The sequence below is a fragment of the Malus domestica genome, chromosome 05 (genome assembly GCF_042453785.1).
Source record: "Malus domestica chromosome 05, GDT2T_hap1".
Classification (NCBI taxonomy): Eukaryota; Viridiplantae; Streptophyta; class Magnoliopsida; order Rosales; family Rosaceae; genus Malus; species Malus domestica.
In genome coordinates, this window is record NC_091665.1 from 15,585,629 (window position 1) to 15,600,864 (window position 15,236).

Genomic DNA, 15,236 nt, shown 5'->3' on the forward strand with positions numbered 1-15,236 from the left:
AAATTAGACACAAACAATACCTAATGATATGTGGCCACATAATGTATGATAAACGGATATGATGTGAGAATCCTTACAAAGAGAATATGGAAAGGATCGTCATCCCAAAAATACTACACATAAGCGCGGATCAATTATTTGACCATCCTACGAGATATGGCATTGAAATTTTGCTCTCACCATCTTCCACATTTTCAAGCTTTTGGCATCAGCAACATTAACAATTACAAGACCAAATGCTTGTTTATTCAAGTAGTAACCTCTAAGTCTCGGGAGATGCAATTTTAAATTTATCAGTCAAATTCAACAGAAGTTTTTGGTCCAACCCAAACTCTCTTTACTTTTTGAACTTAATAATATAAATACACAACAATGAATCTGTTTGTCAATCAATTTGGTGGTGACCAAACCAGCAACACAAACACATATGGATCAACGAAAGCCAAATTTGATTACATCAATCTCTACTTTTCTCATCGTTCTTCTTCTCTGTGTAGCAAATGAAATCGAGTCGGCACCTACAAATCCAAGCAAGCAGCAGCACTTTGTGTTAGTTCATGGGTCATGCTTCGGTGCTTGGTCTTGGTACAAGCTTGTAACCCTAGTTAGATCATCCGGTCACAACGTCACTGCCCTAGACCTAGCTGCTTCCGGGGTCGACCCACTGCAGGCAAAGAATCTGCGATCGATTTCCGACTACTTGAAGCCCTTGAGGGATTTCATGGAAGCTATTGATGGAAAGGTGATTCTTGTTGGTCACAGTCTTGGTGGGTTGGCCATTTCTCAAGCCATGGAAAGATTTCCAGGTAAGATATCTGTAGCTGTTTTTGTCACTGCCCTGATGCCAGGCCCGGCCCTCAACATTTCCAGCCTTAATAAAGAGGTACCTACCTGCACATTTTTATAACAAAAAGCCCCATCATATAACACTATTGTCTTCTGTAATATTATTTATCTCCACTTATAAGTGAGAAAGTTTTGAAGTTCCAATATCATAAATAATGAGTTCAAATTAAATTATTATGACAAACACATTGTGTGAATTAGCCCAAATCTCGTACTCATTATAATATATCGTTATCTTAAAACATAATAATAAAAGATAATATCTCTAGATTGATTGACATAATTAAACATAGATCTACAAAAGTACATCTTCATTTTTTGTATAAATACTTTTGATATTCTTTATACTAGGAGATAAGAGACTGGCTAAACTTCATAAAAGGGTATTTATAATAATTTGGTTTGAATTCACTTTTAGCGAGAATCAAACATACACCTCAACCATGTGTTGGTGGTCTAGTGGTAAAGGGCAGCTTGCGATGCTTCATTCAAACTAAAAGATGGAGGTCTCATGTTCCAAAACCCGTTGTTTGTGTGGAAGCTAGACTTGTGGCCAGAGAGAAACTGAAATGCATCTGTGAGTCTTCACGGCCCCCGAAGAGGATGGATAATCGTGACTTACCACAAGTTCTCCCTCTTTTTAAGAAAAATAAGAACATAAACCTCTCACTTACAAGTAAAAAAGAATATACCATAGTACTAAGTGACAAAATTGAAATAAGAACAATAAGATATTTTGGGAAAGGAATCATCTCTGGATCCATTCCTCCTAATCCACCAAATCAGAGAATCGGTGTCATTGAAATTTGATCAAACGGCTACAAACAGGGCCCACTTTAAAAGTTATAATAATTTCAACGGTTGGATTAATTTTCAATGATACGGATTCTCTGATTTAGTGGATTAGGAGGAAGGGATCCGGAAATGATTACTTTTCGATATTTTGTATTTTAAACCTAAATGGGAGACTCATTGTCTTTTAATTTTTTTTTATTATATGTTGGAATTATAAAGTCTTTCAGGAGACAAGATTCTCTATTAGACAGTCGATACACATACGACCAAGGCCCAAGCAATCCTCCGACCACTCTCATATTTGGCCCGTTGTATTTGGTATCAAGAGTGTACCAACTTAGCCCAATTGAGGTAAGTGGAATCTCAACTGTTCAATCATTGTCAAACCTATAAGATCTGACCGTTCATGTAATGTACTATAATTTGCTGCAGGATGTTGCTTTAGGCAGCATGCTAATGAGACCAATACGTTTGTTCAGTGAAGAGGACTTGTCCAAGAAACTCAAGCTAACCAACGAGAATTACGGGTCGGTCAATCGGGTTTACGTAATATCGGAAGGAGATTTAGTCGGAAAGAAGGACTTTCAACGGTGGATGATCAAGAAAAATCGGCCAAACAATGTGGTGGAAATCACAGGATCTGATCACATGGTCATGATATCCAAGCCATTGGAACTTTGGCTGCATCTCCAAATAATTATTAAAAAGTATACCTAATAGCTTAAATTATCTCTAAATAATATGTCAAATTTTAAACATGAAATTTAAATTTGAAGATGTATATTATAACATCTCACATCGCCTATGTGAGTGGATCTTGTAAGTCTTATATGTATATTCTCATCTCTACCTAGCACGAGACCTTTTGGGAGCTCACTGACTTCGGGTTCCGTAGGAATTCCGAAGTTAAGTAAGTTCGCACGAGAGCAATCCCATGATGGGTGACCCACTGAGAAGTTCTCGTGTGAGTTCCCATAAGCAAAACCGTGAGGGCGTGGTTAGGGCCTAAAGCGGACAATATCGTGCTACGACGGAGTCGAGCCAGGATGTGGTGGGGGCCCGGACCAGGATGTGACATATATGACACTTTGATTTTTTTTTTTTTTTAATTTTGTTATCCACCTGATATGTCAAGTTTAAACTGTTATTTATTTTTCATAATTTTAATAAGTATTTAAAAAATAATTAAAATTATGAAAAACATTTACTAATCACCAAAAATAGATTTGAAGTTGCTGTCAAATTTGGTAGCAACCACCTTTACTGTTAATCCATATCATACCACATAGAAATTGACATTTCGGTTGGAATCACTAATGCTGTCTTTTTTTACTGTTATTGCTGATGTAGACTTTTTTACTTCTAATATTAGAGAATTGTTATTAGCATTCCAAATATCTCATTCTACACTCCTCACAAGTGTATTTTTCTTTCTAATGATAGAAAGTATGAAATGTAAAATGAGATTTTTGGAGTGCCAATAACAATTCCATAATATTATTGTAAAAATAAAGATTAAGTATGAATAACTACCCAACCATCTAAGGTGATTCCAAATTAAACCCAACCTTTTAAAACGTTCCAAATAACTACTTAACGTCTAGAAAAACAAACACTCGTTTGGTCACCAAGGTTAAGTGATGATGTTATTACCGTTAATTGATAATGTCCTTAATGTTAAGTGATGTTGTGAACAAATATTGAAGTAGATTTTCCCTAACACATCATTTTTGGAGTTTTAAATCCCAAAATGTGTCCTTCTTAGCCAGAATAAACATTAAGTTTGTCTACTTAAAAGGGATCAGTTTAGGGATCAAAGATTTTATAGATGATATGAGAGTGAAACTCGCTTCAGTACTTGTCCATGTTATAACTTAATGTTGGTGGTCTAATGAATGTCTAATTTTCAACACTTTAGTAATTATTTGAAATGTTTTAAAAGGTTGAAACCAATTTGGAATTACCTCTTAAGATTAATTAACCCTAAAAATAAAAAACTTAGGGAAGTGGGTTAGGCCTTTTCTCTTCAACACACTATTCCCGAGTTCAAGCTATTCATTTTCTTAGTGTATAACACTTCAAAAAATTAAAATAAAAACCATAGAAATCGGCTTCCACTTGTGCATTGCACAATTGCATAATGGTTGATAAAAGCAGAAGCTTTTTGGGTTCTTTTTTACTTTTTTTTTCTTGAAAAGAACGTCTCGTAATGTATTGGAGAGTATAATTTAGAGTAAATTATAGTAACGATCCTTAACTTTAATTCAATTGGAGCAATAGTCCCTCAATTAAAAATTCATTATCATTGGTCCCTCAACTCATCAAAACGTGCAGCTATGATCCCTCAACTAAAAATCTATTACCATTGGTCCCTCAACTTTAATCCAACTAGAGAAATGGTCCCTCAACTTTAACTCAATTGAAACAATGATCCCTGAAACTTTAACACAATTGTAGCAATGGTCTTTCCAACGTCACTCATTTTGACAAAATTTTGACGAAGTTGATGAAAATGGCCACAGCTACAAGTTTTGATTAGTTGAGGGACCCCGATTGTAGCAATGGTCTTTCCAATATAACTTATTTTGACAAAATTCTGACAAAGTTGACGAAATGGACCATAACTACACATTTTGATGAGTTGAGGGACCATTGCTCCAATTTGATTAAAGTTGAGAGACCATTGCTACAATTTACTCTATAATTTATGCCTAAAATTTTCAATTCTACAAATTATGGGTTTTGTTTAAAATCTCATTAATATAAACAACTATAATTTTTAATTTTTAATTTAAAAAATATAATAACTTACATATAAATACATTATTACATTAATGTCAGGGAATTCAATAAAAAAACTTACAACCAACAAGATTTTTGTCAAAGAACATTGATATCTAGGAACCTTATCTAAAGTCTCTCATAAAACCTAGTCCATGATTATTATTTTTTATTTGTTATTAGTACATATAAAAAAAAGTGACAAGAGACCTCTACCACATTAAAAAAGATGAATACCTCTAAATTTATAGTATTTAATTTATAATAGTATTTTTTCTTTGTCAAACGATAGATTTTATTAGATTAAATATTATATTAGCCACCGATGAGATTCGAACTCATAATTTATAATAGTACTTTACATGTGTGATTTGTGAGTAGTATGTATTTAGAGTTTATCAATTTAAGCAATTAGACGCTGAGTATTTTCTTAGAAAAGTTGAGAAATGCTAAGGAGACTCTTTTAAAAGTGAGACTCTCCGCCACCTTATATTTTTGGCACAGTTTCCGTGCTAAAATATAAAACATTATGCCAAAAATATGAGATGTCAGAGAGTTTATGAAAAGTTTCATTTGAGAGAGTTTCCTAAGCATTTCTCTAGTAAGTTTGTTAGGAATCCAAAACGTGTAAAGTCATTCGGAAGACTTGATACATGCCTTAACGTGGCTTCTCAATGTATATGTATGTGTATAATCCCAGTAAGTGAAACCCTCAGGAAATAATAATTTGGATTAATATTCTGATTAGACTTGTCAATTTTTTACAAAATTTGTTAACTCGACTTGAAATGACACGAAATTAACAGGTTTTAAGTTGATAAGATAACGAATCGGATCGTTATCGAGTAACCAATAAACACCTGTAAAGATAACGGATCAGTCCAGGTATGCACGCGGGTAATCCGAAACATGAAAAGAAAAATATTAATTTTATAATTTTATACCACTAAAAAAATACTATAATTAAGAGCACTAGGATTAATCTCACTTTTGTGAGGTTAAATCCCTACCACTGAATTATGAATTCCAATTACAACAGCAATCAGTAGTATAGACACAAAACTTAATTCTCAATCGCAATTTCACAAAACGTAATATATTTTTTAAGTGATAAGTACTATTATTTATTCCTTTTTCATAATTATTTTTGGTAAACTTCTCATAATTTGAATGGTTTATAGTGTTTGGTTTTTCTATACTTGGTTTATGCGGAAGAGACTTCTAATGTGGAAAACATTACTGAAAACGTTATCAATATAATTCTTGAAGACAATAGAACAAGCCAAAGTTCCTATACCATTTCTCCATGATGAATGATGAAAATTGAAGGATTTTGTAAAAAGAACAACATGCAAGCTTTGAGTTTTTTTTTTTTGGTTTAAGGCAAGCTTTGAGTTTCATTGGCAAGGTTTTAATTTTTTGAAAAATGTTCATAACCTTGAAAAGAAAAACCCCTTCATTTTGCATATCCTTGCACATTTGATATTTTGTAGTAGTGTAGTGATACTTTTTTATTAGGCACTTATGTTGGAGTATGTAGTACTTAACGACAAATGTGTTTTTATGTTTTGAAGAAATATTTATATGGCAATGTGTTGTGTGCAAATTAATTTTTTTTTAACGGGTTAAACGGGTCAGGTTATTTTACCTGTTAATTTTAACGGGTAAAGTAACCCGACCTGTTAAGAACCCATTAAGATAATGGCTGTGACACGATACGACATATTAAGATAACATATGTTACACAAAAACAAAATGAACACAACAAACACAACCTGTTTACCAGACCTAATCCTAATTAAGCCAAACAAATATCTTGATATATATCCTGATTAAGCCAAACATATTAGCCAAATGTCATCCTTATCAATTTGAGTATATGACTGTATGTGACAGGATAATCTGTGAATGTGATCAAATCAAATGGTCAATGATGGAAATAGGTTAGTTCACAAGATCAGTCAATGTCGCTTAGACTATCGATCACAATATGGTGTGAAGGACATGAATTTAAGAGGGAGAATGGAATTGAATGAATATGTCTTGACCCTAAAAACTACCAAGCCTACGTGGTGCGTAGGCCGAATAACTAATGAGCTAACTACGTCATTCAATTGATGCAAGGCGTGCCAACACGTTGGCCGAGCTCGGCCGAGGAGTAAAATATGTTGATGTTGCGTTGAGCGCACGGCTGACTTCTCGATCTTACAACTACGGCCGAGAAAGGAACACGTCTCGGCTTTTGGGTTCTAGAGCCTGAAGACAAGGCTGCTAGTTCTACGAAGTTCACAAATCGTCTACGTCGGATTCAATCACGATGATTATGTTTGTAAGAATATAAGCACGCCGAATTAACACGAGACTATATGGACACAAGTATTCAAAGCAGATGAACATTTTAATCGTAAATCTGGTTCGGCCGTCAGAATGTCGAACTCTAAATCTAACTTATGAGTATCCAATCATAAAACAACTCGACCTTCAATGTGCCGAGCCCTAGTAAACTGTAACACCTCACCTCGCCAAAAAGGCTAATGAGATTACCTCTGCCAATAAAGACCCGAAAGTTTTTCTCGACCGAGACTTGGATAGATAACTAGTCGGCCTTGACACAGTATTGTTTATCCAAACTGAAGGTGTTTCGCGATAGGCTGATTCTACGGCGACAATGCTAGTTATCCAAACTGAAGATGTTCGCCAGTTGCCTTCACCGTGATATTTATCCAAACTGAAGATGTGTTGGCGGAAAAAGAAAATAAAAATCTCAAAGTTGTTGAGAGGTTTCGCGAAGAGCGAGAGTTTGCGCAAGGCAGTTTGTGTGTTGAATATTGTGAAAATCATGTTAATCATAATCATATTCCAACAGATATGGGTCCAATGCAGTCTAGAAAATAGAATATGTACGTAGTATAGCATCTTCTTTTTTAGTCGTCTACAATATTATGGCATCTTTGAACGTGTAATGGAATAATAGTAGCGAGTAATGCAAATTGTAAAGAATGGAAATGTTGACCATGGTCTTTGAAATTATTATATTATGGGGCTAACTACAATTTATACTCTCAAATATTTTTAGTGTGTTCAGAATATAAGTACACTACATATCATAATACAAGTGAATAGACACTAAAAAATATCTCTTCTCTTATATATGACACCTAGTGTACCGTCTTAGATTTTGCGTACATGAAAAAATTCTCTCACCTTTGAGGTGATTTTATCGAGGTTCTAGTTTTCTCATACTACTTTCTGAGGTTTTGAAATTATATTAGTGTACACTTTTTGTTCTTTTCAAATTAAAAATCTTCCATTAAATTGATAATTTTTTTTTGTCTATGTGGTGCAAATGTAGCTTACGCGTTTTCCCATACAAGGATCTAGGCTCACTATGCCATAAGTTTTATGAAGCATATCAAACAATCCATCCGACCAAAAACATAAATTGATACAATTTTAATACCTTTGTAAAATGGAAAAATTTATACTTTATATTAGTAAAGTATACAACTTTGTTCTTAATTATTCTCATTTGTGTGATATACATTTTAATACATAAGTGATTGTGTAAATCCTAAGTAGAGATAAATTAGAACTCATACCGGACTAGAAAATCTTTCCTATTAAACTTTTATTACTTGGAGAGCAAGTTTCTCTCGTCCTTATTACTATAAATAAAGGTACAGAGTATGGGGATAACATATAGAATTCCTCAAGCCTATTTTCCATCTATCTTTCTCTCCATGACGTGCGCTCTCTCTAAACTCCTCTCTCAATTCTTTAAAATAGTTCATAACATGTTATCAGCACGATTTTGACGCTACGCTAAAGAGAATTCATCCATCTTTAATCAAGGAGTATTATGTTTCAATTATTCTTAATTGATTAATTTTGAGTCTATTGAATTCATATACTTTTTTTAATTCAATTTATTATTCTCGTGCTGAACATGATTGATAACACAATATTTATACATTTATATTGCCCATATTTCCTAAGTTTTATGCTATGTTTTCTTATGAAATTGGTTGTTTAATGTGTTTAGTGCATATTGTATAGATAATGGACCGCAGAGAAGACTTTGGAGTCTTTTGGTGATTTCAAGACTAAAAAGGATCAAAACTGAGAAGAATTGAAGTTAAGAAGTGGAGTCCAGTTTGAATGAGGAAACATGTTGGGATTCTTGTTTGGGCTGGGATTCAACAATTGCAGCAAAGCAAAGCCTAACCTAAACCTAACTATATATTCCTTGGATGATTGTAAAAAGAAGAAAAAATGAGCAGCAACTTGGAAAGAAAAAGAGGAGTCACACTTCATCATATGGTTTTAGCGAATTGACCTAAGGAAGATGACAACGCCAAGGGGTCCTCCAAGGGTTCTCCTTTACATATTTTCAGACTTTGTTTCATGATTATGTTTTGTTATAATTTGATGGTCGTGATGAACTAACTCCTTTATTAGGGATCCGATGTAGCCTTTATGATAATTCTATGTCTTAATTAACTTTACTCTTTTATCAATTCAAGGTTTTCTAGTTTCATTCATTATGCTTAAATCATTCTTTATGTTCATGTTATTGATTAGCTACCTTTAATATGAATTTTTAGATGTATGAGACAAGGTTATAGTAGACGCCATATGCTTAGCCTTGAGATAGCTCTCTTGAATGAATGAATTGATGTTGATGCAAACGCCATGCTAAGACACTTTTTGGTTTTCTTTGTTCTTCTTGCACTTAATGGATTTTTGATTATTGACTTAGACTAGATGCCATGGTTATGTTGATGATTAAGAATACTTGGTTACACCTGGATGCCTAACAGATAATCATAATAAAGAGAGAACGAACCCTAGAACCTGAATTGAATTGTTCTTACTAAGTTATCTAATGACATAGAATTGGATTGATATGGTGAAGTCGGATACCTAGTGTTTCAACCATTGTTTTCAAAAATTATTTACATAAATTCTCTTTAATTTACTGCACTTAAGATTACTTGTTCAACTTCTCTTTGGTTAATTATTTGAATTTCGTAGTTTAGTTGTTTTCGTTATTTTAATTCTAGTGGGTACTACAAAATTGGATTTAGTTTGGTGACTTTACAAATCCTTGTGGGTGCGACACTCGTATTTGTTTGCTATACTATCATATCGATTCGTACTTTCATACCTCACGTACTATTTTATTTCAAAATAATACCTCTATTAGATTTTCCATCTATTAATCCGTTAAATGCTGACGTGGCTGCCATATTTGTGCCACATGACTGCCAAATGTGTGCCACGTTAAAAGGTTTTTTTTTGAACAACCCAAATCTTCTAAAATAAAAAAAAATTAAAAAAAACTGAAAAACGCAGAACCCACACCCCACCTTCCCCATAACCCCTCCCCACCCATCTTCTTCCCTGCAACCCAAACACCCATTCCCACCTTAACCCCACCTCCCCCGCCAGCCCCCCAACCTCACCTCCCCTCCCATCCAAAAACCCACCCAATCTCATCCAAACAAACGCTCAAATCTCCTTCTCCCCCACATTTCTCTGATTCGGATTTGACTTTCCTCGTTTCAGATCCGCCGAGATCATCCCCTACCTCTTCATCACCGCCCATCATGCTCCTCTTCAACGACGACACGATCCGACGAGATCGACTCCAAGGGGAAGGTCCACGATCTCCTGCAGCCCCACAATCCGACGACTCACCTTTCTCCTCGCTTGCCTCACCGCGGGTATCGAGTCCAGCTTCAGCAGCAACTGCATCAGGGATTTGGTGGTCGGTGTCCATTTGGAGGCGGGAATCGGGGCCGAACACCTAATACTTTTCGAGGAAGCCATAGTTGAAGGATCTGGGGAGGTCTGCTAGGCAAACTTTGAGGGAATTTTGGGGAGAAAGATGGGCGTTTTGGGAAATGAAAGATGAGCAAGAAGGATGAGAGGAAGAAGGAGAAGGATTGGAGAGGAAGAAGAGAGAACGAGAGAGAGAGCGCAGAGGAGAGTGGGAAAGAGCAACAGGGAATATGAGTGAGTTTTTTTTTCTTTTTTTTTAATTGGATAAATTATTATAATATTTTAAAAGAATAAAAAATTATTATTTTTTGCCACGTGGCACAAATGTGGCAGTCACGTCAGCATTTAACGGATCAATGGATGGAAAATCTAACGGATGTATTATTTTGAAATAAAATAGTACGTGAGGTATGAAAGTGAAATGTTTTAAAGATGTTGTTTGGGGTTGTAATAGACCTCAAACCTGAGGGGTTACTATGTAATTTACCCTAACAAAAAAAGTACAATAAGTAAATTAAAGCAATAGGTGGTAATTTCAACCATAGTGAATAAATTGCATTTAAGTAAATAAAGTTTGTGACAAGGGCTTTAATTCAGTATCATTCTCATAAATAAAAACTTAAAGCAGTAGACGGTAAAACCGTCCATGATAAATAAATTGCTTTAAAGTAAATAGAACTTGTGAAAATATTTTAAGCTAACATCATTCACATAAATAAAAAGTATCAGAACCTTTTATTTTGCCACTTCCTTTTGTCCCTTTTATTTGTTAATTAATTTTTTTTTCTATTGGCACCAAACTTCAAAACCTTTTCTCACTGCACAATTCCTTTGCTTTTTACTTTTTTTCAAGCTCATCAGTTCTCTTTCCTTATCACCTGAGGATGCACCATCTCCTTTTTTTTTATTTTATTATTATTGTCCTTATGGTGCCACGCATGTTCCATAAATTTTTAGTGCATGTCAGCATCATACTTTTGTCTGAACCTTTTTCAAAACATCCATCTTTTACTATTGACTGAAGTCCTCTGGTTCTGGCTCTGCCTCATGACTTGGCCGTTCTCGTAGCAGCTCCATGATATCGTCTTCATGGATCAGCAACTTCTGCAAAACATAGAGAAACAAAAACTAAAGCCAAGAAAGATCAAAGAAAAGTTTTATACCATCCTCCCTGCTCTTAGCAGAAAGAGAAGTTGCAACCCACCACCCCCAGCACTAGATCACATGAAGCTTTTTGCTGCCACCATGTCTGAAGAGGATCGCAACAGGAAGCAGCTCTAGTCCATCAGTGCCTCATTGGATTGCAGGAGCTCGATGTCAAGCTTGCCAATGTAGACGAAGCCGCAGTCCCTTCTTATCAGGGCTGGTCTAGAGATTTTTAAGGACCAGAATGATGCTAAAAAATGTGCCCCACTTTATGTAAGAAAATTATTTGTTTTGACACATAAGACATCGATAAAATTATACTTGGAAAATCACTTCAAACTTAATAATTTAGAAATACAGAAAAATTAATTTATTATCGTGAGAAGGAAACAAAAATAACTTTAGGTTTATAAGTAGATAGATATGAGTTTTGTTTTCCATCAGAACTTTTAAAGTGTTTTTGTATAAATCATGAGGTGTTTTTTCTTATTTATTAACCTTGTCAATACGCAATTAAAAAAATAAGGCCTAATCGATAAATGGTCCCCATGGTCATAAGGTATTCGGAAGATAGCCCATGTGGTAAAAAAATTTGGATTTAAACCCCTGTAGTCTAAGTTTGTTAGGATTTATGCTTGAAATTAGAACTTCTGTCATTCCTCCTTTAGTAGCTTGCAGGTGGATCTCACGGGTAAGACTAAGATGGTCATTTCATCCCTTCCATTTATCTCCTTTCAGAACGATGATGATGGCCACAACCGCACCGCCAAACTTGTTGTCTATGTCTTATCTTCCTCGCCACAAAAACAAATCAAAATCTTTCAGACCCTCAAATGGTTACATCTTCCTCAAACCCTCTTCAAAAACCCCTATGTTATCTCCAAATTCGGGTGTTTCTCGTGCCCGATTTCGCGTCTCCGACTTTCTCGCCACACCCACCATCACCAAAGTTGCAGACAAGAACACCAAGATTAACAAGTACTAAAAATGGGTAATCTGAAATCCGCAATGGAAATGGTGTCGGGGGCTCAAAAATTCGAGCTTGACCTTGATAGAAGCATATTTATGCGACTTAGTTAGCTTGTTTTCTTGCATTTTCATAGCGAGTTTGTGTTTATTATAGTGTGTTAAGCTATTTTCATGTGTTTGTAGGTCCTAATGGCAAAGTTGGCAAGAAAGTGCATTTTGAAGCATTTTAAAGCACTTTTGGGCTGAATTGGATTGCATGCATATAGAGCACAAGGAATGGACGTTTTTGAAGATCAAGTGAAGCTAGGAATGTGCTACAAATCTGGAGAAATTATTTCAAGACTTGGAAGATAAGGAATCAGCAAGAAAGAAGGAACATTATCCAAACCTTATCCAAACTGCCTTATCTTATCCAAACTGTAACTAACCTTATCTCATCCTATCCTAATCTTTTCCTAACTTAATTCCTGCTACAAGGGGGAGTTAATTTCTGATTTAAATCATCTAGAAACCTTTCTAGAAGGCCTTATCTGTTCCTACATTGGTGCTGCATGTTTTTAGGCCTTGTTCTTCTAGAAATCAGCCACATAACATTGTTTCTAGAATTCCCTACAAAAGTGGCGCCCCAAACCCTTCTAGAAACCCTAAAATCTGTACAAACCCTAGTTCTTTTCCCCCTTGGATTGAGGCCTAAGCCTTTGTCGAAAATCCTAAGCCTTTTCCCATCAGAATTTGTCAAAACCCTAGGCTATAAATATGTGTTTTCAGCCATAATTTTGCACCCCCACCACCCCCCATATAGTTCTACACCCCTTTCAGCCGTAAAAACACCACCCACCACACCATAATTCGTTCTACACCACCATCCATTCAGAAATCCATATTTTACCGCATAAGAAAGAGGACAAGACCTGGTCGTGGCTTCCATTGGAGAATGAGGAGTGTGCCGCAAGCCTACATGCATCCTTTGGAGTTTCTAGAGTTCTTTCTTCCCTTGTTTTGTTTCCATGTTTATTTCAGATTGCTTTTCAATTGTTATGAACATGAAGAACTAAATTCTTTTTAGTTAGAGGTGAATTCGAAGCCATGATTATATGTTTTTTATAAATTGATTACCTTCAATTTTTGTTTCGTAAAACATGAATGTGGTTTACTTATCTGATTGATTGAAAACTTATTTGTGTATGTTGATTGAGGGTGCACACTTAATTTGCATGCATGAATCTGATGCTAAAATATAAGGGAGTTTCACCTAATCGTTATGAACTTATATTTACAAGTAGTGAAGGTTGCTAGTCACAATCGTGTTAGGTAAATCCATGGCAGGAGTATCATGCTGTTCATAGTTACGAATGTCATGTCAATGTTTATGATTTTCATATAACTTAATGATCTTTGATTGTATATTTATCATGCTGTTCATATAGGGAACTTGAGAAGAATAATTTGATTGCCAATGCATATTCCATCCAATTCAATGAACTTAGGAACATCTGAAAGTTAATTTGTGCTTTTCACGATTAATTTGGGGCATTGTCGTTTATAGTTTAAAGAAACAATACTGGAAATCAATTTATGTTGCATATGTTTCATGTGTGGAGCTATGTGCTCGAATGATGTCGCTGCAAGACGGAAAAATGGTTCACTCAATTATCTGTGACAATGGTATGGAAGCTGATGGGCAACTGGGTGCCAAACTTGTGTTTATGTATGTAAGGGATGAAATGGAAATGATGAAATGATCATCTTAGTCTTACCCGTGAAACCCACCTGCAAACTACTAACTGAGGAATGACATAATTTCGAGCATAAATCCTAACAGACTTAGACCACAAGGGTTTAAATCCGATTTTTTTTTACCATAGGGGCTATCTTTCGAATACCTTATGATCACATGGACCATTTATCTGATTAGGCCAAAAAAATAATGATGTTTTGAATATTTAATTGATATGTATAAGTAATAAATGGGTATTAAATTAAACTTTTTGATGACACGTCATATAATTTGCAAATTTGGTCAACACATTACTTTTTGTTGAAGATTAGACTTGAATTGGAACAAATGTCTAAAAATAACAACCTACATAGCTACTAGCTACTAATTAAAAATAAATTAACAACCAAACAAAAATTCATAAAAATCGAAAAAAATAAACATGCATTTAGCATTTCGAACTTATGACCCCTAGTTAATTTTAAACAACAAAAACCATTAATTAAACTTCTTGATTATTTAGCCAAATTTTATATATTTATAATCTTATGAAAAGAAATTTGTAAAAATTGAAAGGTAAATAACCACACATGGTATTTTGAACCCAAGACATCCTCATTAATTTCAAATAACAAAACCACCAATTCTAGTTAAATTTCTTTATAATTGAACCAAGTTTTATAAATTTATACTCTTATGAAAACATATATAAATATATCACCCTAATAATTTTAGTGCTCCCAATTATTTTGGACCCCGAACGATCACCCTACCATCACTGGGCTTGGACGGGGCCCGCTCCTTATGAGGAGGTAGTCTGGGCTTGGACGGGGCCTGCTCCTTATGAGGAGGTAGTCGTGGCTGAGAGCGAAGATGAACCCAACCACGAAGGTGTGGCCGAAGACAGTGTTGACGGTGGGCATCGTGAGGGAGATGAGATCGGCAGTGGGCCTTCTGTCAACTCCAGCAGATCTGAGGGAAGGCCATTATTTCTTGTTTCTTTCCACTGGCACGAAAGCAACTCGTGTTGATAATGTATTGTAAAATCGACGGTGTTTGTGCTGATAACATTTCTTCCCACTTGTAGCTTAGTGGATTAGTGGCCAGCGCGAACATCCACCATTTTACAACAATTTGTAAACGTGGTCTGCTTTTGATATGGAGATTTAGAAATAGTTGGCATGCATATATTACAAAA

General features: G+C 35.1%; 1 protein-coding gene across 1 annotated transcript; it reads left to right on the plus strand.

Moving 5' to 3' along the window:
* Positions 1 to 318: 318 nt before the first annotated feature.
* LOC114825213 (methyl jasmonate esterase 1-like) lies at positions 319 to 2,488 on the plus strand. The gene is made up of 3 exons (XM_029103637.2): positions 319 to 883; positions 1,861 to 1,992; positions 2,074 to 2,488. The coding sequence occupies exons 1-3, from the start codon at positions 428 to 430 to the stop codon at positions 2,356 to 2,358; spliced, it is 873 nt and encodes a 290-aa protein (XP_028959470.1). The 5' UTR covers positions 319 to 427; the 3' UTR covers positions 2,359 to 2,488.
* Positions 2,489 to 15,236: the final 12,748 nt, after the last annotated feature.

Coding starts and splice junctions, on each gene's coding strand:
- LOC114825213 (XM_029103637.2), top strand. CDS start 428: ATGGATCAACGAAAGCCAAATTTGATTACATCAATCTCTACTTTTCTC. Junction 884..1,860: donor TTTCCAGCCTTAATAAAGAG/GTACCTACCTGC, acceptor GGAATTATAAAG/TCTTTCAGGAGACAAGATTC. Junction 1,993..2,073: donor ACCAACTTAGCCCAATTGAG/GTAAGTGGAATC, acceptor AATTTGCTGCAG/GATGTTGCTTTAGGCAGCAT.